The sequence below is a fragment of the Mustela lutreola genome, chromosome 11 (genome assembly GCF_030435805.1).
Source record: "Mustela lutreola isolate mMusLut2 chromosome 11, mMusLut2.pri, whole genome shotgun sequence".
In the NCBI taxonomy this organism is placed as follows: domain Eukaryota; kingdom Metazoa; phylum Chordata; class Mammalia; order Carnivora; family Mustelidae; genus Mustela; species Mustela lutreola.
The window spans coordinates 20,580,124-20,602,817 of NC_081300.1; the positions used below are offsets into that span (position 1 = coordinate 20,580,124).

Below are 22,694 nucleotides of genomic sequence, written 5' to 3' on the forward strand. Positions count from 1 at the left end.
TGATGACTTGGGATGGATGAGACAGTGATTAGTATTTCTATTTTACTAGTGAAAACACAACCAAATTGATTAAGTGACTTAGGTGAGTAAGGCAGCACATCTATTTAGTAGTTTAGTCCAGGATCAAAACATTCAGTTCCCAAACCAGTGTCTTTCTGTTACCCTGTACTTCTTCTACATAGCCGTAGGTCCATCTCTAAAACATTTGAGTGCCAACGCCATGTCTAACATGATGATCTTCACAGAGATGAAGACTGTGCTCAGTAAAACTCTTAAAATTGTGAGATTTTAAAAGTGACTTTAAGTTCTTCTATGTTACAAATTATTAACAGATTCTTTAAAAGGTATATCCCATTCATGCATTGTAAATATTTGTTTTTGTTAGAAAAAAATTCTCATAGTCTTATTTCCTTGACTCCTACCATTAGTTTTAATTTGTTTCTTAACAGTAATAGAAAATACAGAAGCATACAGAGAACCATCATAAAAGAGACTTTCCTAAGTCTTCTGACAGCAGATGATTTCAACAGTGAGGTAGGGCTTGAGTCAGGAACTGGATTTGGTAATGACGAGGTTACTGTGACCTTGGGCAGGTCAGTGTTAATATGCTACACTTGATCTTGGCCAAAAGGCTGAGAAGCGATCAGTGTTAATATACTAATAGGAGTAGAGTAGAGTTTAGGGGGAAGAGAATGAATGGAAGGTCCAGGAAATAGAGGGAAAGTTTCTTTTCTAGTAGAAAGAGGAAGATAGAGCTGGTTTGAGGGAGAAGTTGTGTGTGTGCATAGGGACATTTTTTAGGTTATCAGTGTTGGAGTATATCAGTCTCTTCAGGGAAGGAAGCCCAAGGAGAGGAAGAAGGAAGATGGAAAATGTAGGAAGAGAAGTTGGGCAAATTGTTGGGGCAAGAACGGGAGGAGGCGGAAGATATGACCAAGAGCCAAGTGTAGAGATAATCTGAGAAAAGCAGCAGGATACTTATTCCTCTGAGACAAAAGATAAGTAAAGAAAGGGTAAATGACTTGGAGGGGGTCTATGGTAGAAGGGATATTTGAAGAGGCTCAGGGCCCTTGCGCTTGAGCTCCTTGGCTTTCTGGTCAGCACAGAGTCTGTGGTTACAGCTTCTTGGCATACGAGCTAACTAACATTCAGCTTGTGGTACATATTCAAAATAATCAGTGAGAAATAGTTCAGATATATAAGAGTTTTAGATGAACTTGGTTTCATTATTGAAATTTCAGTATGTTTCTATATATAATCAGTTTACTCTTTTGGTGGAGATTGTAATTTCAAAAGGTAAGGGAGGATGTATTTTCAAACAGTATATGAAGGCTAAGATCAGTTTTAAGGTTTTCTGTGGCTCAGTTTGGTGAGATACTTTTTCTCTGGCCTTTTTTTTTTTTTTTAAGATTTTATTTATTTATTTGACAGAGAGAGATCAAAAGTACGCAGAGAGGCAGGCAGAGAGAGAGAGAGAGAGAGGAGGAAGCAGGCTCCCTGCTGAGCAGAGAGCCCAATGCGGGACTCGATCCCAGGACCCTGAGATCATGACCCAAGCCGAAGGTAGAGGCATTAACCCACTGAGCCACCCAGGCGCCCCTTCTCTGGCCTTTTAATTTAGAATTGCTCAGGTCCTACCTGTAGGTAGGACATTAATATCTTATGGAAATTAACACGTTCAAGATGTTTGGTTCTGTTTTGTTGCTCTAACTAGACTTGAATACCTAAAATCATTCTGAATGGAGATGTGCCTTTCTTGGTAGTTGGTGGCAGATTTGAACATGCATGTGGTCTCTGACCCTTTGGGAATAACAAAGAACTCTTTCTAAAATCTGTACATACAGATTCTTTCTAACTTATGGGTTGGGATATGAAATGTCATGTTTCAGTTATTTGAAACTCTACAGCTTCCAGTAGAAATGGTTTTATAAATGGTTCTGGAATCCCAGACCGGCCTATAAAAGACCATTTAATCTTAGGTGTGTCTGAATTATTAAAAATGATTACTGTTTATAACCATGTTTCTATCTGGGAGTGCCTTAAATTTCAACTCTTAAGGTAAGAAATATTTCTCCCACTTCAGCTTTGTCTTACACCCTTGCCTGGCAGTGACAGAAGACGTGCCCAGCTCCAAGCTCCTTGGGATGGTTCTTATAAGGCTCAGGAGTGATGATCTCTGATCGAGACTCTTGGAAGTTGGGAAAGGAGCTGGCGGCAGTCATGGCATCTACCAGTGGAGGGCTCTTCTTTCTGTTTCAGCAATGCGATTCGGGCTCCTCGCACTGTACACCTCTCACCTGTCCTCTTTGTCTTCCTCTGAACCAGGGGTTCTCAACCAGACCTGATTTTGTACTGTCTTCCCCCATATACCCAGGGAAATTTGGCAATGTCTAGAGCCATTTTCGGTTGTCAAAGTGGGGGTAGTGCTGGTGGCACATAGTGGGTATAGGCCAGGGATGCCACTGAACAGCCGCAACAAAGAATTGTCCAACCCGAATGTTAATGATGCCAAGATTGGGAAACTTCTTTAGGCCGTTGTTCCTGGTTCAAGTTTTTTTGTTTGTTTTGTTTTGTTTTGTTTTTCTTTCTCTTCCTGCTTCACTGCATAATGGAAATGTAGTTTGCATTCCCTGATTCTCTCCTACCTTCTGTTCTTGAAATAAGCGCAGAGCCATTTTGAGGTTTTTCTAAGGGCTTTACTATCATCACAACATGGAAATAGATGGAGTAAAAATAACAAGAAAATTACAGTTTCAGGAAATCTTAATTAAAAGCTACCCATTTTATCCACTGGACTTTAAATAGAACAAAATTCTGATCCTTCTCTGGGCTTCCCACTGTTCTTCCCCATTATGGTTTCCTCATTCCCTGGGTTCTCTCCTTCCTCACTCATGCTGCTCAACTGTGGGGGCCTTGGCAGTGATCCTCTCACAGTCCTCCAAATGAGCAGTGGCGGGAGGGATGGAAAATCCCTGTATTATTGGGGCGCCTGGGTAGGCTCAGTGGGTTAAGCCTCTGCCTTCGGCTCAGGTCATGATCCCGGGGTCCTGGGATCGAGCCCCGCATCGGGCTCTCTGCTCGGCAGCGAGCCTGCTTCCTCCTCTCTCTCTGCCTGCCTCTCTGCCTACTTGTGTCTTCTCTACCAAATAAATAAATAAAATTAAAAGAAAAATGCTTGCATCATTTTAACTGGGAATTATAGGAAGGCTCCTTTGTGCATAGGCGCGGCCACAACTATGTTCCGTCCTCTTCCTTCTTCTATGAAATCCACCGAACGCGATCAGATCACAGCATTTTGCTATATCCTGCTGCATGGCACAGGGGTCTCCTTTCCCCGCCAGTTTCTCCTTTCCCCCAGCACTGTGTTTCCCACCTTGGATGTCGTGGGTGCGGGTGCACAGGCCCCGTGCTTAGGGTAGCCCATGCCTGTTGCTATTGTGAAATTCTTAATACTTTTTGAACAAGGGACTTCCTGATTTCATTTTCATTTCACTGAGTCCTGCAAATTATGTGGCTGGTCCTGCTCACCAGAGTTCTCCCAACCAACTCTGGTCTAGGTGAGAGGCAGTCTGGCTTGGATGAGAGGAGGAAAAGGAGGAGTTTTAAGATATTTGTAGAAAGAAAAGCCCAGCTGAAAATCTGGGAGGGAAGGGCAGATTCAAGCGCAGGTGCTCAGTCTTCATGTATGAATGGTTCTCTTTCAGAGTGGGTAATTTGTTGATTTGTTTATATTTATTAATTTTAATAAGATGTCCATTTACCTATTGAATGCTATTACATTATCAGTATGCTGAAAAATGTAGTAAGATGATAATTGCTCTGTACTGGGCATGTTCAAGTGTTTGTAAAACGTCCTCATTTAGTTTCTGAAACTCCTTAAGATCGTTTTTATTTTCCCTTTCCCTAGAGTTGGAAAATGACATTGGGATAAGTTAAGTTGTTTAACTTTATAAAACTAGTAAGTGACAAAGCAAGAATTTGAACTCAAGCCCACTACCAGTCACTCTGCTACTCAGAAGTTAACCTTCCTACCCTTCCTGCCCTTGACAATTTACTGTCAAGTTGATGTTATGAGTATAAACAGAAGGTCAGTTTCTCTTCATCGGTGAATTTTTTTTGAACGATACACAGGCACCGCGGTGCTTTTCAAATTAAATATAAGGGTTGATGAAAATAATACTGGTATATTTGATCTGCATGCTTTTAATATTTCATGAGAAATAGATACTAATATAGTTAACCTAAAATAGTATTCTTATAGAAAAAATTCAAAAGTGTTCAGTTTTGTATGCTCACTAAATCACTCCCCCTTCCTGCTTCATAAAATGCCTGCTACCACTCTGTTGTTAGTGGGACTCATCTGAAAGCATTTTCTTGGATTAGGGGGTCTCAGACTTTAATTTCCATCCACCAAATAAAAATTTGATGTTCAATGGGGTCGGTACTTGCCATTAATTCTAAGAAAGCTAATTTGCAGAGAATATATATAACATCGGTTCTTTGGGTTTTATCATGTAAGCTTCCCCAAATTATGGTTTGGTATCTTAAAACTCCATGCTAGCTTTAGCCTAAACATTACAAGCCTGGGTCTCTTAATTTTGCCCAAAGAGGAGGCAGGCATCAGCACAAATTGCCTACAATTGATGCCTTACACAGTCTTACTTAGTGGGCAAATGGATTAAGAGTAACTCGACAGTTTTCTTGGCATTTTTAAAAACTTTTGTCGGCCTGTGATTTCATGAGTGGAAGTGTCTGAGGCCTGTTACCTTCTGATCTAACATAGAGCCAAATATGTAAATGCTCTTGCAGAGCTGTTATTATTAAGATCAAGACCATTTGATCACACTGACCTGAGTTTTAATTCCAGCTGCACCACTGACTAGTTATGCAGCCCTTGGTAAGTGACTCTACATGGGACTAATAATGTCTTCTTCAAAAATCTGTAGGAAAGAGTCACTGGAGTTCTGTACATAAAGCACTGAGCACAGGGCCAGGCCTCTGGATGGGGCTTGGTGGTGGGTAAATGGTAGGTTTTCCTCTTCCTCCTCCTCTTTTCCACCAAGAGAATGTGACCGGGCATCAGCAGAACTTTGGGTCAGCCCTTTCTCTATTTATGCCTGAACAATTTGATGTGCTCTTAAATATACCTTGACACATGTCTTCTTGCAGTGAGGAAGAGAAAGGCAAATATATTCCTCCAGTTCTCTGCAAGGACAGAGTAGAATAATATACTTTTTTACTTTTCTGTTGTAATCAGGAATAAAACTCGGAGATCTTGGTGACCAGTATAAACCAGCCCTATGTGTGCACTACAGTTCTTTCAACACAAACCAAACCAGTTCTCAAACTGAGATCCGTGGGCCTGCATCAGACTCTTCTAAGACATATACATATGTCTGTATATAATAAATCTGGCCCCATAACCCAGACCTACTGGACAGAATCCCTAGGGCTGAGACCTTGGGATATACATTTAAAATAAGCTGCTGTGGTTATTCCTCTGTGTGTGAACACGTAGAAATACTGATTGGTACTCTTGTCTCCCATCCTTGCCTGCTTAAGCTATTTCCTTGGCTGACTTTGCTGCTTTGTAGAACTCTTACACATTTCTTTCAAGAGCTGCCTCTTCCTGAAAGCCTTCCAAGATTCTCCCAAATTGAAGTTAAGTTTGTATCTGCATTGTTGTGGTTGTCATGGTCTACCTTGTAGCGTTTTGCTAGTTTCCCACCAAACAGCACTGAGAGGTCAGCAATTGCCAGTTATCCTAGTAACTATCTCCAGGCCTAGCAAAATACTTCACACATAATGGGTACTAAAAGAACATTTGTTGAATTTGGATTGATCCTCTGATTACTTTTTTCCAGTAAACCATCTTGTCCTGACTTCCTCAGAAAAGCAGATTCCTTCATAGTACATATATCAGGGTTTTGGAGGGCAGTACTAATCAACATAACTAGCCCAAGTTCCCAGTGCATCAGAACAGGGATGTATGTTTGTATGTGATTTGAGCAGTTCCTTTGCAATCCCTGTTTCTTCCTTACCCTCTTCTTTGGATATCCTCTGGAAGCCAAGTTGAACAAATCCCCCAAAGTCCCAGTTAAATCCACAGCAATTAAGAAAAGAAAATGCTACTATAGTTGTATCTGGGTTGGTCTTATTTTCAGAAAACAGATTGATCCTCTCACTAAAGAAGTAGCTTTCATAACACACTATCCTGTTTGTCCCCGATGACTCTGAGGTAGACGAAGTGCACCCATCTGTAATTCTGCTGGTGGGGTAGAGGTACTTCCTCAGTCCGTGTGAGCAGCAAAGGTGTGGAGATGAGCTCCAGTGTCCAGAAAGGTGGTTCCTTCAAAGCCATGCAGACCCTGTCACTGATATTTTAGACACTGTTGTGGTTTGGGATCACCTTTAATCCCAGCTTCTGCTTCTCTATCAGCTAATCAGCTGGACAGGGCATTGCCCAGATTTTTGGCAATATAATGTGAGGCTCCGAAATTGGAGCTCTCCGTTTTCTTACATGCTGGAGGATGACACAAACAAACAAACAAACACACACACACACACCACACCAGGGTATAGAGGCATCTGGAGACTCTAATTAGTGGGGATTAGAAAGAGAGATAATAACTGAGGTTGATAGCAAATTTTGGGATTTTCTCTAAATATTAAATCACTATTCCTTTAAAGTGTTAAATTGATTATTTGGCCTCACATCAGGCAGCAGGGTTACACTGAGAATATCAATGGATTTGGCAGGTGAAATCAGACTTTCAGTGGGTAGGTCAGGATTTATGAAAGCCACAGTGCTTCTGGAGGTGTGACGGAAGAGACTGGATAGCTTTGGTAGAGGGAGGCTTCTTACAAATTTAGGGAGATCATCTTTCTTTCTTTCTGTCAGTCTGTCTGTCTTTGGACTTTTAGTGGCTGGAGAAGGAATGTAATAAGAACTCCAGATGGCCACGATTTGTCACCTAGTATAAACAAGGAATTCACAAATGAGCAGGTCAGGAAATTTTAAATTTAGGAAGAAGACTTCTCCCCTCCCTGTACCTCTCCACAGCACGCAGGGTTATAAAGTGATCAGAGGTCAAGAGAAAAGGTCATTGAATTTGGTAAGAGGAGCTGACTACCTCCTAAAGTAAATTTGGTGAAATGAGGAAAGGGCTGGGGTAATAACGTTGAAATGGGCCTGGAGGATGGAGTCTGCATAGTGGTCATTCCTTAAGGAACTGGCTTGGAAAATAAAGGAAATGGTCATTCTAGCAGCTGGAGAAAGTTCATATATATTAAAAACTAGAGAACAGTTACAGCACCCCCAACGAATTCCCTTGTGCTGGTCTTTTTAGTCAGACCCTCCCTCCACCCCTAATCCCTGGCAACTATCCCTATAGTTTTTTCTTCCTCAGAATATCATAGAAATGGAATCATCCAGTGTGTAAAAGACTAGCTTCTTTCACGGGGCATAATGCCCATGTCAATTTAAGAAAATATTTTAAAATACAAAGAAGCCCCCAGCCCCAAAACAAAACAGATAATGGCCTGAGGAAATGAATGTAGGGCAGTGAGTCAGGAAGATACGGATTTGTAAAGAGACATCTATCTCATGAAGACTTGCAGTTCTCGCGAAAATTAGGTGAGCTGAGGAGTGTTGAATGAGCCGTGGGCAGGACGGAGAGCAGGGCACTGGTGACCTGTACCCGCCGTGCGTCCTCTGTGATCAACCAGCCTTTTCTTCCTTCTCTGGCCTTTCCCACATCTCCCGCCTCCTCTGGGGAGCACGAGTGGGGGTAGAAATACACGTTCAACATACATACATACGCACACCTAAATCCATGTATCTCCATTTTCATGGCATAAGCATTTCATTTATAGAGAGGTTTTCGGTGCGTATCTGATTCAACTCCAGGCTCAGTTGGGGGCTGTCAGATGGTATGTGATGATACCAGGACTTGTAATCTAGAGCCATGCATGCGTTTCTCAGTTCAAGGCTTATTCTGCAAAATAATCCTTTCTAAGTTTTGTATCATTACCCTTTCCGTTAATAGGAATTTAGAAATTGAGAGTGAAAAATTGTAGAATGTAAAAAATTGAACTTTTGATATCTCAAATTGGAATTTTATGTAAAATATTAGTGATCATATCTGTACATAACTTCCATACTTTGGGTAGTGTTGATTTATTTTGCAAATTAAGTTATAATTTCATTATAAAAGCACTTACTAATCTCATACTCACTGATTCTTCCAGATACTTTTTCCTTTTTCATTAGGAATTAACTGGCATTTGTTTTGTTTTTTTTCCCATAGTTGTGATAATCATAGATGATATTATTTCCCACAAAAAGTAAATAACAGGTGGGGTTTCTTGGGACATTTATCACATTTATCAACTATTACCTTCACCTAACTATTGTTCACCCATGATGGTTAATGCATTCGTATCTTCATATATGTTGACCATGTTTTCTGCTGATGACATAATTTATAGGGAGAAGTAAGGAGTCATTACCATAGAGAAGAGAGTGAGGTGTTCCTTTGCAGGTCACTCTTGGTGCTCGCAGGGGGGTTATTAGAGATCCAACATACTACTCTTCTGCCGTAAGGAGATTTTATTGTGTCTTGCATTTATCTGGAGGGCAATTACCTGGCATTTTTCATATATCTCAGAGTCAAAATATCAGCCCTCAGAGTGGTCAAAATTTGCTAAAAGTAAATATAATAAACCTTGCGCCTACTCCCTGACAGGTTTTTTATGGATATGGCCTTGTTAGACTCCACGTTAATCTTATGTGGTCCTCATTGCTGTCACATTTTACAAAAGAGGCAATGGAAGGTTTAGACATCTAGAGCTGGGGTTTCAGTTTAGGTTTGTGGGTCCCTCAAGATTCTCACTCTGAGTCCTGTTACTCCATATTTGGGCATTCAATATTTTTTTCTGTACCTACTTGTGACAGGACCCAGGTGTCCAGGGTTAAAGACAGGTACATGGAGTCCTAAGGAATTCCTGTATCTGTTTTTGGGCTGCAGTAAATAAGAGAGAGCCTAGGAAAGAGATAAGGCTTGAGGACAAAGACACAGTGCTATGTGTCTAGTGTGTCTAGTGCTGTGTCCACAGTGCAGCTCCTAGTTGGAGCTCAGTAAGTACCTGTGGAACAGATGAATGACATTACTGAGAAGTAATAACTGACTAGGAGAGAAAATGAAGTATAGGAAGGTTATAAAAGCAAACAGCAGAACTGTCTTGGACCATTTAGTGTTTGACTGAACAACTGCATTCCACAGTGGCCCCATGGAGTACGAGGAGCCTTCAGTGTGCTGACTCGAGCCCAGAATGAGGATGTAGGGCCACTGAGTGACTAAAGTGACCTGGGCTCCACACAACAGGGGGAAAGTCGCTCATGAAAGGGACACCCTTTTTAAAGAGCAAGGGAGTATGCAAAACATTTTAGAGACGTTTCCATTAAAATTGGCTCTTTACCCCTTAAAAGTATGCCAAAGGGTAACCTTCAGTATTGTAGAAAAGTCACACAGGTGGAGGAGCTTTTTCCCTAATGATATTGGATGAAGGGGTATTACATAATGTGTTTTCTTTTCCCTCATACATTATAACATTAAATTTTCATACCAAATGAATCTCTAAAGCTTCAAGTTATATTCTTTGGAAGAAACCTTATGAAGTACTATATGTAGTAATATATGGCATATAAAAATCTGTAGTACTGTAACAATTGAGTAGATTGCATAAAATAAGCGTCTTTTGATTAATATCATTGAAAGAATTGTGATGTGTTGAAATAATTCATATTTGGAATGTCATTTAGTATCTATAAGGAAAAAAATGGGGAAATTAGGAAACTATTGAAATGATCTCAATTTCATCATTCAGCAGCATCGATGCGCTACTTTCTTGTCCTAGGAATGTGTATTAACAAGTGCTGTTTTGCCTTACAGCTTTTCTGGGAGAAGAGGCTACAAGGACTTAGTGCATCAGATGTAACAGAACAAATTATAAAAACCATGGAACTACCTAAAGGTCTTCAAGGTATTATCCAAATCCAGTTGGGCAGTACCTGCTGTGTGCCAGGCTCTGTGTTAGCTGCTATGGAATCAGAAATGATGAAGACAGGGTCTTTACACTGGGGGATTGGATGCCTCGCTGGATGATGTTCCTTTTGTGTTTTAGTAAACCCAGGAAAAATGGATCTGAAAAGCTTGTGTGTTGCAGGGATGTTTCAGATTTTTTTCTGTTTAAAAACTTTGGCTTTAGGTTAGGTTCATCATATAAATTAACCCATGTGCTGCTTTTAGAACCAAATGCAGCTGAATGGCAGAATTTCTCAAGGTTCCTGCCCAAAGCAGCATCTGGCTCCAGCACTTGCCCTTTCACTCTTCCTCTTACCTAAAGAACAGCTAACAACTCTTGCCTCTCCCTGCACCAACTCCTGCTGCCTGTAGCCGTGGGAACAGGTGCATCTTGGTCTAGTAACAGCAGCAAGTGGGGTCTGAGTTGTAGAACTCAGTTACCTAGTGTGCCTGTCATTTCCCATGTTAATTCCAATTATAGAGAAGCATTGCTTCTCAAGCATTAGAACTTTGGCTTCTAAATGTTGATAGTGTGGATTTCTCAAAATTTCTCCTCATTCATGGTTATGACATTATGTTATCCCTCTATGTTCTTGAAAATTATTGCTTTAACTGGTTTAATAAGTTTAGGACTTTAAGCAATGCGTTTAAATGTGGTCATGTTGCCTACCAGTAGTCCCCTAGAAGTAGTCAAGGTATGCAATTATTTTATTAATTTGGATATTTTGTTTGGCATTTGAAAAAGATGTGAAAGCTGCAGGTAGAACATGCTTGCATTGGCTTTTCCTTCAAAGTCCCCAAACAAAGAAAATTGTGGAGATATTGGTAGAAATTAATATTAAAAACTGTAAGAGAAACTATTCTAGGACTTTAGGGATACATTAATAGGGAGACTTGGGTATAATATGACTTTAGAATGCATTTAGATCACTAAAATAGTTGACCCTGCTTGAGGAAATGTAGCCAAGTTTAAAAAGTTGGCTTGGAAAATGTATTTTGAAGTTGGTAAAGTTTTATTGAATTGCTCAGCCATTTTGTTACTGTTTTTTTCTTTAAGGTTTACTTATTTATTTTGGTTGGTGGGGCAGAGGGAGAGAGTGAAGCAGACTCACGTGGGGCTCGATTGCACAACCCTGAGATTATCACCTGAGCCGAAACTAAGAGTCAGATGCTTAACTGACTGTGCCACCCAGGAGTCTGTTGTTACTGTTTTCTTTTAATGCGAATTCTTTGGTATACAGAAACTATGAATAGATACGATATTATCCTTTACTTCTTTGGCTTGTGTCAGTTTTAAATATATGATTCCAGACAAACATAAAAATATCAGTTGTTTTAGGTTACGTAAGATTTGCTTAGCGCATCTAGAAATTCCCAAAATTTAGCCGGTATATATTTCTAATTGCAGGAGTTGGTCCAGGTAGTAATGATGAGACCCTCTTATCTGCTGTTGCCAGCGCTTTGCACACCAGCTCTGCACCAATCACAGGGCAGGTCTCCTCCGCTGCTGTGGAAAAGAACCCCGCTGTTTGGCTGAACACATCTCAACCCCTCTGCAAGGCTTTCATTGTCACAGATGAAGACATTAGGTAAGGCCATGTAACATAGCTTCAAAAACTTGTTCTTTACACTGGATACATTTTAACAGATCTTTTGTGAAATTAACAGAAGGTGATATGGAACATTTAAAACAAATACATGCTTGGAAAAAGGTGGAAGTGTCACAGTGGTATCGGAAGGACCCATCAGTTGTACTCTCTCCACATTGTTACTGAGTGTCTTCTGCACTTGGGAGTTCTGACTTTCTGCTATGAAGTATCCCTCGCACTCAGTGATGCCTTTTCTGATTGCTTCCTGCATTGGTTTCTTTGCAGACCAATCTCTCTTTAAAGCGGATCACAACCATGCTGCTTTTTTTTTTTTTAAATTTTTATTTATTTGAGAGAGATTTATTGAGAGAGATCACAAGCAGGCAGAGAGGCAGGCAGAGAGAGAGGAGGAAGCAGGCTCCCTGCTGAGCAGAGAGCCCGATGCGGGGCTCGATCCCAGGACTCCAAGTTCATGACCTGAGCCGAAGGCAGCGGCCTAACCCGCTGAGCCACCCAGGCACCCCCAACCATGCTGCTTTAAACGGAGTTGTGTTTTTAGAGTCCCGTTTGCTTATCCTGATTATATTTACTCTCTTAAGCTCAGTTTAGAGATTTATTTATCTCCGCTTCATCTTGTTTCAAGTAAAGATTTCAGGTGGCTTCAAAGACACACACGCACACAATAAAGCCAGATGAGAAGCCAAATGGCAAAGATCAAGCAAAGGGTAAAGCATAAAGCAGTAAAGCAGAGTCAGGAGACAGGCAAGGATACAAGCTGCATCTCTTAACATCTTCTGCTTCCTAAGATGGGGCCACAAGTTAGGTTTTTGGTTTGTTGGTTTGTTTGTTTTAATATGTATTTATTTATTTGACAGAGAGAGAGAGATCACAAGTAGGCAGAGAGGCAGGCAGAGAGAGGGGGAAGCAGGCTCCCTGCTGAGCAGAGAGCCCAATGCTGGGCTTGATCCCAGGACCCTGAGATCACGACCTGAGATGAAGGCAGAGGCTTAACTCACTGAGCTACCAGGCACCCTGCACAAGTTAGATTTTTAGCAGCAAATAGTGAAAAGAAAACATACAATCCAGATTGGTAATGCCTAGAAAAATGTGCTCAAAAGAAGCAAACTACTTCCGATATTAAGACCAGAAAGAAATTCTTATATGGGATTTATGAATTTGAGTATCATTACTTTATAATGAGACTGTAGTGTATTGTATTTTCTTTAAAAATAGGACAGTGTGTCTGCTTCACTATTTCTACCCTCTGAATGTTAAATCAGGTTTTATTGGAGTATTATTCCTAGACAAAACCAGCAGGTGGCACTTTTGAATCATATAATTTTAAAATATGTTTTGTATTTGTATTTTTTTTCTAAATCCATAAAAAGTTGGCATGAAAATGTTTTTAAATGAATGAGTCTAGCTACATTTGTAATTGGAAAGCCTTTCCTGGGTTTTAAAGTAGCTCCTTTTGCAAAGATGTAACATAGCTCAAAGTTGCATTCATGTTTACTGATTGTGTGGAATTTACGATCAGCTTTATTTTTAAAGAAAAACAAAATGTAAAATCACGGGGAGGAGTCACCTTGCTCTTTGGCTTATTCTTACCCTTGAGGAAGGAAATTCCTCTGGAGACAAGTTCTTACCTGTCTTGGAATGAATACCCAGTTAATCAGCAGGGGTTCTGCCAGGTCATCACGGGTGTTGACCGAGGGCCTCTGAGTGACGTCATGGGAATGCTGATGGCTTCAACAGCAGATCTTTTGATGGTAGGGGAAATCTCAAAGCCAGAACTGCATGATTTCCTTTTAGGGTAAACTTGTTTAACAAATTTTCCATCTGATTTAATTGTAGTAACAGAAATTATTAAGCAAATATTTCTTATTGAATTAATGCAGTTTCTAAATAAATTACTGCACATGGAACTTTTACCCTTTCTGTAATCGTGCAGCCAATATTCTGTTTATATTAAACCTTTCACTAAAAACTATTAAATACATATATATATGCAGACAAGTGTGTGTGTGTGTATATATATATATTAGCATATTTGATAATGTTTTCATTCATGGATGTATTTGGGGTTGGGGTTTTTTGTTTTGTCTTTGGGGCTTGGACTCATGACCCTGAGATCAAGATCTGAGCTGAGATAGAGTTAGTCTCTTAACAAACTGAGCCACATAGGCACCTTCTGTATTTGTTTTGTTTTTTGTTTTTGTTTTTGTTTTTAGATTTACTTATTAGAGAGAGAGAGAGAGCTCAAGCAAATGGGGGAGGGGGAGAGGGAGAGAATCCCAAGCAGACTCACCACAGCTCAGAGCCGGAGGTGGGGCTTGATCTCACAACCCAAGATCAAGATCTGAGCTGAAATCAAGAGTCCCTCGCTTAAGCAACTGAGCCACTCAGGTGTCCCTGTATTCGTTTTTTAATATAAATAACAAGTTCTCACAAACTTAACAGCCTAAAGCAACACCCAACCACTCACAGTTCCATAGGCCAGAAGCCTGGGCCAGACACAAGTGGATTCTTTGCCCAGGGTCTTACAAGGCTGAAACCAAAGTGTTGGTTGGACTGCATTCCCTTCTGGAGAGTCTTCTTTCAGTTTCCTGTGATTGTTGCAGAATTCATTTCCTTTTAGTTGTAGGACTGGAGCCTCTGAGTATCTTGCTGGATGTGGGATAGGCTGTTCCCAGACTTTAGAGTCAGATGTCAGTTCCTTGCTCTGAAGTCCCCTCCACATTCCCTCTCCCAACTTTTTTCCAGGAAGGGCATAGCCCCTTTTAGGTGTTTCTCTTATTAGGCTGGGCCCTTTGGGATAATCTCTTTTGATTAACTCAAGGTCTATCGATTAGTAACCTAGTCATAGAGGGATAGCCTGGCCTATTTACAAGTTCTGCCTATCCTTAAGGGGAAGGAATTATACTAAGGAGTCTATCCAGGGCCAGGGGCTATGTTAGAATTCTTCCTGCCCCAATGGGGAAATGCTTTAATTTCAGCTTCCATAAGTATGGGAAGTAATGCTCAAGACAAAAGAGAATCAAGCAAACATTAGAGTTTAAGATATACTTTTCCAGCCAAAAGCACAATTTGCTCTATTTCTCCCTAACAGGATTACTCTAGGGTACTTGCACAGATTCTCATACTCTCTTATTAGGAGTGAGAGATTGCTAATGCGACTGATAGGCCATTTGTCATAAACCTTGAGTCACAAGGCCAGAGGCAAGACTGACTAACTGTGTAAGAAATAAACAGTGTGTTCTTCTTGACCCTGCTCCAACAATATAAAAATCTGTTCAACTCCAGTTCCTTTTAATATGACAGAGGCTAGAGAGCTCAGACTAACTCAGTGACAATCTCCTTCTTTGTGAAAATTCAATAAAAAGTGGAAGCCTATACCTTTTAACTCCTTGTGCTGTTTTTGGACTTGGGTACAGAGGACATTAAGGTTTTTGTGCCGATGTGATTTCTGTTAGCTTTTCCCCTTGGATAGAGTCTCATGAAATAGATCAGATGGAATCTAGTCAATGTAACTTTACAAATGGTCGAGGACACAAGAAGTACACATACTCAGTGAATCTTAGCACCAATTTCCAGAATGTTCCCCTCCTACCCTTGTGCGTTCCCAGGTTTGAGCAGTGCTGTGCTTTGTTTTCTTCCATATCAATAGAGAGTATCACCCCCCGCCCCCGACTGTGGAACCCTCAGTATTCCTTGTTGTGTCTCTTACTTGTTACTGTTCCATTTCCCATTTGACATTCATCCTAATTGCCTTTCCCCTGGTCTCAGGAAGTGCTTTGTCCCACTAGAAAGTCAGGGCTAATGCTTCTACCCGTACCTTTGCTTCTTTCCCTTTCTTTTTTTTTTCGAAGACTCTTAACTTCCCATTGTTTTCCCTTCTCTTGTGTTTCTTCTTGGCCTCCTCTCCTGGCTCTGGATGTGAATTGCTATTTACTGGCTTGGCTCATTAGAACTATTTTAGGGGAACGCCTGGGTGGCTCAGTGAGTTAAGTCTCTGCCTTCAGCTCAGGTCATGATCTCAGGGTCCTGGGATGGAGCCCTGCATTGGGCTCTCTGCTTAGCAGGGAGTCTGCTTCCTCCTCTCTGCCTGCTGCTCCGCCTACTTGTGATTTCTCTCTGTCAAAAACAAAAACAACTATTTTGGGAATCCCTCTCTTGTACTGTCAGGGAACGACTGAATTTTTTTTTCTGATTTTGAAACATTAAGTACATAACAATAGACTTTCTTCCTGTGCTTTGTTTCCCATCAAATGGTTCAGAACCTTTTTTTTTTTCTTTTATGACTTGGTATTACTAACTTTCACTTTTGAGGTTCCACTGCAATCCCCCAAACACAGAGAAACTTGTGGCATGTTCTTAAACACTCCACTCATCTCAACGAGATGCCCTTCAGTTTCTCTCCATGGTAAATAGGGTCCTGTGGTCTTGGCTTCTTTACGATGCTGCTCTCAGCAGGACTGGGAACCCAGGAGAGAGCTCTGTCTGTCCTTCCCTAACATAGCCGAGGAATGCCAATCTCAGTCATGTCTTCACTTTCTCCATCTCTCTGCTTAGGTGAAAAAAAAATCTCTTCTTTATTCTCCTATAATTTCTTTCTTTTATTCCTGCTTTCAAGTTATTTCTAATATCCTTTATAACAATAACCCCAAATCTTGAAGTTTTTGAAGTTGAAGAAAAAGTCACTGAGCTAAATCTACTCCTACCAGAATTCTCTGTGAGGTGTGGAATACCTGCTTATCTAAATATCCCTCTTTTTGGCCAGGCTCACCTTCTGCGCAGTTTGGTTTTGTGGGCGTAGGGGAAAGTCTTGCAAGGTCTGGGGAGAAGGAAATGTGCTCTTCTCCGAAATTTTCATGATTTTGAACTAAACATAACCTGTAGTACCAGCTGCATATTCCCACTCCTGGCCAGACTATCAGTGTATCTTTACTGTATTTTATCAAAGGAAACAGGAAGAGCGAGTACAGCAAGTACGCAAAAAATTGGAAGAAGCGCTGATGGCAGACATCCTGTCCCGAGCTGCTGATACGGAAGAGATGGATATTGAAATGGACAGTGGAGATGAAGCCTAAGAAGATGATCAGGTAAACTAGGAGCAGAGAGAGAGAGACTTACAGCCGAAGCTGTTTTCTTTTCTTGCTTTTGGCCTTTGTAGCCTGCCTCAGGCGAATCTAAAAAAGCTTCTCCGCTGCAGAGACAGGCAGGTACTGTTTTTGGCCTCCTCTCTGTTTAAGAGTCCCGTGCGTTCGTCCTCTTGACATGCAGACATTCACGGCGCTGCAGCCACTTGCAAGGGATCTAACCTCCTTCTTTAATGCCAGGTGGAAAACCTGCAAGGTGTCCTTAGAAACAGGCAGGGGAAGGGACAAAGGACTCTTGCAGGTGGGGGCAGTGGCTGCAGGAGATGAAGGTGGCTGTCGCCCCCACCACGCTCTTTCTGGGGTCTGTTGTGCCCTCCTTCAAATTATGGCTGTAAGGTAGGCAAAGTCCCTCTTTTTTTCTAGGTTCTCTGCAGCGCAGGCTTGATACAGAAAGAATGGGAAGGTCATTTTATAAGAGAATAAATAATTTACCTTACAGCATACAAACTTGGACCCTATTGTGAGCTCACGTGAGTGTCACAGGCTGTGTCCTGATGGCTGTATTTTCTAGTTAGGTTGTTGTTGTCAAGTCCCCAAGGGCTCGTGCGGTATCTTGCTTTCCAACTGCCATCCTGCTTTGCTTTGGTGGGTCTTGTCTTATTTTGTGCTCCCCATAAGTCGATTATTTATTTGTGTCCTTTGAAGCCAAAACTGAAGGGTATCAGGGAGAGAAAGAGAGACAGAGGGAAAAGGAACAGAGTGAGAGTCCTAACTTCAATTGTTCTGGGACCTGTCCTGCCTGTCCCTTTCAGTCTGGGGACCTGCCCCTCATCCCACTAGTCATTCTTACCTTCAGTGCTAGTTCTGGGGACACAGTGGTGGCCATGACCACACAGTCCCTGTGCTCACAGAACTTACTGTATAGTTGTATTGAACAAATGCTGACATAGCTCTGTAATTACCAACTGTGATAAGTGCTCCGAAGGAAAAGCAAAACTACCCAGAGAGCCGGTGGCAGGGGAGCTGGTAGGATGTGAAGGGTCACCAAAGCCTCTCTGAGGCGGTGACACTGACGTTGAGTCTCAAGGGCGAGCAGCCGTAGGCCAGAGTCTGGGTAGAAAGGGTTCCCGTCAAAAGAAACAACAAGGAGAAGTTGCTGCCTTTAGGGAACAAAAAAGTGGTCTTCACAGGTAGAATGTAATCTGGGGAGGGTTGGGAGAATGTGAAGAGGTCAGTCGAATCGTACTTAGCCTTATGGGTTACTGGTTAACATCAAAGCCAGTGGGAATCCACTGGAGCCTGAGGAAGGTGATGAGATCTGCTTATTTATAAGATCCTTGTGGGGGCCCCGGGGTGGCTCAGCCATCAAGCATTTGCCTCCGGCTCAGGTTCTGATCCCAGGGTCCTGGGATCGATCCCTGCATCAGGCTCCTTGCTCAGCAGGAGGCCTGCTTCTCCCTCCCCCACTCCCCCTACTTGTGTTCCCTCTCTCGCTGTGTCTCTCTCTGTCAAATTAAAAAAAAAAAAAAGCTTAAAAAAAAATGGTTATAAGACCCTTGCGGCTGCTCCCTGAGAAAGAGGATGGGAACAGGAGAGCCTGGAGGCAGGGTGACCGGTGGGGGCCGTTGTAGTCTGGCAGCGAGAGAGACATGGCTTCACAGGGGTGTTGGCAGTGGGCGCAGAGAAAAAGAGTTAAGCAAAGGTCCGTTTGAGATGTATTTGGAGACCGAATCAAGTGGATCAGGTGAGTGAGCGGAAGTGACGTGGGAGAGTGGCGTGGCTGGCTCCAGGTGTTTCCCTGGAACCACTGTGGGGAGGGCCAGGGGCCTGTTTGGTACAGACACAGACGGGGTACTGTGTGCGGGGAGGCCGAGTTCACGGTTCACACAACCACCCCATCCCATCTGTGCCTTTGTGGGAGTTCAGGGAGCGCAGCCCCTGCCGCAGGGATAAGAAATCAGGTAATAGCTGTAATGCCTTCTGTTACATCTTCAGTGACAGTGTCACCATTTGGTGACCGTTTTCTGAACACACAGAGTGTTGCAATCCAGTTCAGTGCTATTTTAAGTTTTTTTCTTCCCCCTTATTGAGGACAGGGAGACGCCATGTTCATCTTAATTCTTGTTTTCTGCTCTGGCAAGGGTATGTTTTGGGCTCTGATGAGAGTGGTTGGTGTTTGTCAAATCCTTCGGAGGGAGGCCTGAGCCGTGTTTCTTTCGTCTGAGGGCTTCCACCACACTGTCTCTGGAACGCGGGCTGGCCATCAGGACGGTGTCTGTGCTTTCTCAGAACCGACTCTAGAAAAGCCCTCCTCTTCTTCAGAGCTTTCCAGCTTTTTGTTGTCTCTCAGGCTCTTCTAAAAACAGTTTAAGACAATCGAGGATCATCTAACTGCGGTTTCACTAGACCCTTGCTGGCTTCGCAGATGACTTTGCAGGTGCATATCAAGGCGGCACCCTAAGTTATGTGAGCAAGCGTGTGTCAGGGATGAGGCACTTTGCTCATATAAAAGCTGGCGTTGCTCACTGCCTCGCACAAATGTGGTTAATGGTGGGAACAAACTCATTAATACTGAGTCATTAGACTTTTAATATATACTTACTATAGCCGTTATTTAGGCATGTTGGGTAGAGAGAGTTTCATAGTGTATGTATCACACTGCAAACTTGAGAATGGTATTATTGGACCAGGCTAGTGGACTTGAAGGCTGTGGAAGAATTAGAAGCATTCCTTAATTAGGAAGATGAAATTTGCCTAACTGACTCATTTAGATTCATGTACACTTGAAGTGTTTCATAAACCAGAGCACTGCTGCTGGACTTCATTACGTGTTCATGATAACCTACAGAAGAGGTAGAACCGGGCTTGACCAAAGACTAGGTCCTGGCCCTCGTCACATGGCTGTAAGAGGTGGAACCAGCACCACATAGTTCCGTTCGGGTCTGTCAGCCTCATCATGACTCGGCTCCCTCACACTTCTTATTGGCAACGGGGGCCTTGATTTATTTGTTTTATGTATGTCCTCAATAACTGGTTGGGATTTACTGTGTTAAAATTTTACAGTCATAATGAGGTACCCAGGTTATCAAAATTTTAGGAGTGCTTGCAAGAAGAAGAAAACTATAAAAACCAAAGGTGTCAAAATACTTAGCTATAAATGGGATACAGGATCAGATCTATAAATAGTCCTATCTGCAATTGCTCCATACCGGATCAGCCAGGTTAAATAATGAGAAGGCTTCAGTGCTTGTCAGACATAAATGCTCCGAAGTAAAATAAATCATGGTTAGTTGACGTTTTTCTAAATTCTCTCAAAAATTTTGTGTTTGGTGGGAGGGATGGGGTGGCGGGGCGATGGGCATTGGGGAGGGTTTGTGCTATGGTGAGTGCTGTGAAATGTGTAAGTCTGATGATTCACAGACCTGTACCGCTGGGGCAAATAATACATTCTATGTTAATAAGAAAAAATAAGAAGAAGGGCAAAAAAACCTGTTTGGATTTAACTGTCTATTACGGTTTTCTTTTTTTATTTGTATGATTTCTCTTTTTGTACAGGTTTAATTATAGATAGAAAACATTTGTGTCAGATACAAAGCTATACATTTGATTTCTCTGAAAATGACATGAGTATAAATTTATTATTAAAGCACTTGAAATAACGAGGGGATATGTTGAAACTTTTTTTATGTGCAAAGTGCTGTAACTAAATGTTAAGGCTTTAAAAATGTGGTTCTAAGTGAAATTAAGCTTCTAAGTACTTTTTTAAAGTTCTGCTGACCTCACCTGAGAAATCATCGCAGTACTTAAGTTTGTTTGTTTTTCCTTACAGGTAACTTTCGACCAACTTTCCCCAAGAGCAAATTTCTAGAATTGAACAAAAGCGTTTCCACTGGGTTTTGCTTGTAAGAAAAAACGTACCCGAGCACATAGAGCTTTTTAATAGCGCTAACCAATGCCTTTTTAGATGTATTTTTGATGTATATATCTATTATTCAAAAAATGATGTTTATTTTGAGTCCTAGGACTTAAAATTAGACTTTTGTAATTTCAAGCAGGACCCTTAAGATGAAGCTGAGCTTTTGATGCCAGGTGCAATCTACTGGAAATGTAGCACTTAACGTGAAATATTTGTTTTCCCCCCTGTTTTAATATGAACCAATCAGGAGTACCAAATAAATCTCCCAATTAAAGATTATTGTGACTTCACTGTATATAAACAGATTTTTATACTTTATTGAAAGAGGACACCTGTACATTCTTCCATCATCACTGTAAAGACAAATAAATGATTATATTCACAGACTGATTGGAATTCTTTCTGTTAAAGAGCACACATAATAAGTAGCCTCCCCCCTTAGGATTCCTGATTTACAATCAGCTGTGATCCCTGGGCCTTAGGTCTCGAATGGAGGTGGAGAGTAGCTCATGCATTTGAAATTCGCCTCCGGAAAGCGTGGAAACGTGCTGCTTTCCCCTGACTTCTAAGGTACCATCTAGTATGTGTGGTGTTTTTTTTTTCTCCTGTGACGAATACTTTTGTTAGTTCTATAAAAATAAAGCATTTTGTTCCCTTGGGCATGAGTGAGGTACACAGGTACCCTCCAGATAGTACTGCCAGGTCCACGTCTGCCGTTTTTTTTCTAGGACACTTTGGATCTTCTAATGTCCACTGGCCCTGCGAGTTAGCAGGTGCAGGTTAGACTTTGCCACAGAGAGAGGCAGCTTTCTAGACGGAGGTGCTTCGTGAGCCAGATCGCAGCACTTTTCTAATCAGTACCTGGCCTCCACAGTATTAGCGTCTTGTTGTTGAAACTCCTCAGTGTAACTTCATTCCCGCTTGAATTCCTTGATACCTAAATTACTAGAACTGGCATAACGTCATTAAGTGAGTTTTCAAATCAAAACATGTTTAAGTTAATCTGATGCCAAGAAAAGGAGGGGAGTGTTCATTAGCAAATTTAAATACATTTTGAGAAGTAATACCTTTCTGTGGGAAGGGTATATGTACTTCTTCACTCTGAGTTCTTCTAACATTAGACCCAGAAATGATGTGGTCCCCAGTGTGACCAAGTCCATGTAACTGTCACATGTACATTCTATTACGGCTACCTCCAGCACCCTTCCTGTTCCTAAGGAAGGGAGAGAAAATAGTCAAAGCAATACATCTGGCTAGGTGGGGGCTGTTATCTCTCTGGACCTTATGCCAAACTACGTAAATAACACCTTTTTGGAATTCCTGATTTATGTTCAACTTGGATCTCTGGGCCTTAGGCCACTAGTATCCTCAGAGCAGTCTCGCTGGCAAATGAGAGGGATGCTTGCAGACACTGGGCAGACCATTGGCCAAGGAGGCATGTTCTGGGCCCATCAGACTGCCCCCGTGGGGCTGGCAATAGGAGGTTATACTGATTTCTTTTTAACACCTGTTGTAACTACTTAGAATGGATGTCCAAAGGCTTTTCTTAGACTTCCCCAAGTTCATGAGTTCTCTTTTGTTATCAAGCTTGGGGTAACTTCACCTTGGGGGTCATATGTTCTTTTTACAAAATTATCCAACCAAGATAGACATGCTTTTATGAACAGCTTTTGTAAAAGCAAAAACACAATGTACACACATACACAGCTTTGATTTTTGTTCTTCTATACTTTGCTCAGGTAGAGAATACGGTATGAAAGCCATTACATGGTGTCCAACTGGGACCATCTCATAAATCCCGGTGTTCCCAAGATATTATCCACAGGACAACATGTCCAGAATGAAATTCATTATCTTATCCTCCAAATCTACCACCATCTTGCATTCCCTAACTAGGGTAGAAGCAAGTCCTCTGATCCAATTGCTCAAGGCAGACGTCCCTGCGTCATGCTAGATGCTGCTCCCTGCCCCATCAGTCCTGTCAGAACTGCTAGATGCACTTCTC

At 41.7% G+C, this 22,694-nt stretch overlaps 1 protein-coding gene across 1 annotated transcript in view; it reads left to right on the top strand.

Moving 5' to 3' along the window:
• MBD2 (methyl-CpG binding domain protein 2) overlaps positions 1-21,075 on the top strand; it is a 67,132-nt gene extending 46,057 nt beyond the window's left edge. The window contains exons 4-7 of the mRNA XM_059139179.1: positions 9,954-10,044; positions 11,494-11,674; positions 16,638-16,776; positions 20,603-21,075. Coding sequence (XP_058995162.1) covers positions 9,954-10,044; positions 11,494-11,674; positions 16,638-16,764 — 399 coding nt within the window. The 3' untranslated portion in view covers positions 16,765-16,776; positions 20,603-21,075. The remainder of the gene's footprint in view (positions 1-9,953; positions 10,045-11,493; positions 11,675-16,637; positions 16,777-20,602) is intronic.
• The last annotated feature ends 1,619 nt before the right edge of the window (positions 21,076-22,694 follow it).